Source organism: Merops nubicus, unplaced genomic scaffold, assembly GCF_000691845.1.
Source record: "Merops nubicus isolate BGI_N331 unplaced genomic scaffold, ASM69184v1 scaffold5363, whole genome shotgun sequence".
Lineage (NCBI taxonomy): Eukaryota > Metazoa > Chordata > Aves > Coraciiformes > Meropidae > Merops > Merops nubicus.
In genome coordinates, this window is record NW_008600820.1 from 22,223 (window position 1) to 24,695 (window position 2,473).

Consider the following 2,473-nt stretch of genomic DNA (forward strand, 5'->3'; position numbering starts at 1 on the left):
TTCGCTTTTTCCCTTTCTGCTTCATATCAAGTCTGCCCAGTAACAAATCTTTCGGCCTTGTTTCAAACAACTGATTGTGACTGGCACCCACGCCTGCTTTCCTAAGTATCTACTGCACCAGAAGACTTTCCAGTAAGATTGTGATACGTGCCTCATCCCTCCACAATGCAGTGCTCTCACCCATGCAATTTCTAGCCATACTTATTCTAGTCTATAAATCCATAACATTTTTTAAAAGACAAAAAAGTCAACCAAACCAAACCCAACCAGCAAGAAAAGAAGTAAGCAATGAAGGCGGGGGGGGAAGAAAAAAAAAAAAAAAAATTGTGATGGGTATTTTATAATTTCAAATGTTTCAAATGCCAATAGCTTTCCAATCACAATTACATGTCATGGACGTGTCAAAAACAATTGACAAATAGACAAGACAAGACTTAAAACATTGGAAATGTAAATAATAAAGAGACATTATATATGTGCATATAAAATAAGGGGGACATAAAAAGGAGATGTCAGTCTTCGGAAGGTTTGCTTTACTGATGATTCTCATTCAGTTCTAGCAAAAAGTCAGAAACCATAATTGAAGGAGACAGAATTTCACTGCTCATCAATGGTTTCTCCTTCCAAATGATCTGAAGCTTGCTGGATGCCTGAAGAGCTGAAGGAATAGGAGAAGAAGAAAGGCAGGTATATTTTCACCCCAAGAAATATCTCTGGCTTAATCTAGTTGTCAAACTGTTCTACCATTTACCTCAGAACAACAAATTATTTGTGGTGCAACATCAATGTCAACGTGAGACACATCTCCATTGACTTTGAGCTGTTCTTCCTCTTTTTCTTCACCTAAATCTTGCTTAATTTCCTCTGACAAATTCTTCTCTTCTGTAGCTATGGTAACTGCATTTTCCTGGACCAAATCTTCAGCTGTAACTTGAGTGTGCTCAACTGGTACAGTTAGTTTACTGCCTTCTGGTGTGGCTTCCACATGCTGAATTTTTTCTTCATGTTCTTTCCTTTTCACGTCTTCCTCTTCTTCCTGTTCTTCCCTGATGACTTCCTCAATTGCCCTACGATGTGGCTGATATTCTCCCACCTCTTCATCCTCACTCTCACTACTACTGCTGCTGCTGCTACTATCTGACGGTAATGATGAAGAGTCCTTTTTTGACAGATGCTCCACCTTACATGTTTCCCCAGCATCAGTGGCAACTTGAGTTTTCCCTTTGTTGGTTTCGTCTACGACTAGTGTTTCTTCTATCCCAACCTCTGCCTGCTTCTTCTCCTCCACTATGACCAGAGTCTCATGTGAACTCTGCACAAAAAACATGGATGAGGAAAAACAAAAGTAGAGTATATGAATAAATTAAAATGATAGAAATAAAATTAACTGATGGCTGGTTCATGTCATGTAGGAGACAAAAGATGGTTGTGATGGTTAGCTGAAAAAGGAAGGAAAGAAAGAATGAAGATGGATTGGAAGAGTTAGAGCTAAATTTAACCATGGAAAAAAATCAGTAGAACCTTATCAGCATCGCTCACTCCAGTACAAGGCCCTTCTGCGCTGGAAGCATGTTTCTGTGAAACAAAAAGCAATCAGAGGACAAAAATCAATGCATAAGCCTTTTCAACAGTGCAACATCCTCCAAGCAAGCTTTTAAGTTTGCATATAAATGATACTAGACAGATACTGTGTATTCACTGCAAGATTCACATAGAACTATGCTGATATCCTTCCACTTAACTGAAATACTCCATTCAGAATTAAGTAAGGATTATGGACATTATTAATAGGGAAAATAATTTAATTATGAAAGATTGAAAATAAAAGCATGAATGCACTGGCCAGTGATGCTACTGAAGCTGTTGTTTCTCGCAGTTAAAACAGGAATTGAGAATAAATAATATTAAGGGGAAAAAAAAACCACCAAAACTATTTAGCATTCTCCTATCAGTTTATCATAAAACAAAATGAAATAAAAAGACTTTATTGTAAGATTTTATTCGTTGTTCATCTTTAGTCTGTTACTTTATGAAGCTTAAGAGTTAAGAAAGGGACTGTTTAGGGTGTTATGATGTCAGAATAGCAATACATGATTACTAAGATGACCCCCTTAGGATTCAGTTTGCAGCTAACATGAAGAGATTCAAGCAGTTAGATTAGCATTTGTTCCATAACAAAATGATCTGTGATGGAGATCCTAGAAAATGCAAGGTAAATGATGTATTAGGTAGTTGTTTTGATCCATTGTGGTTTTAGTGAACAGTTTGAGGCAAAAATCGATTTTAAATGGTAAGAATACAAAAATCAACACATCATCTGTGACTTAATTCTATGTTTCATCCCTGTTTACTAAGCAAGGAATCTGACGAGTGCAAGCCAGCGCTCCTGGCGAAGGACAAACAAGCACCCGTTACTACTCCTCGAGCGCTGCAAACACGGAATTAAGCTCTCTAGCTCAACCTCCCTCCCCTC

The 2,473-nt window shown here is 37.8% G+C and overlaps 1 protein-coding gene across 1 annotated transcript in view; it reads right to left on the minus strand.

Annotated features, from left to right (window-relative positions):
* Positions 1-1,312, minus strand: part of LOC103770517 (band 4.1-like protein 2) — a gene marked incomplete at its 5' end in the record, with an annotated part of 12,051 nt that extends 10,739 nt beyond the window's left edge. Inside the window, one exon of the mRNA XM_008937780.1 lies at positions 752-1,312. Coding sequence (XP_008936028.1) covers positions 752-1,312 — 561 coding nt within the window. The remainder of the gene's footprint in view (positions 1-751) is intronic.
* Between the last annotated feature and the right edge of the window lie 1,161 nt (positions 1,313-2,473).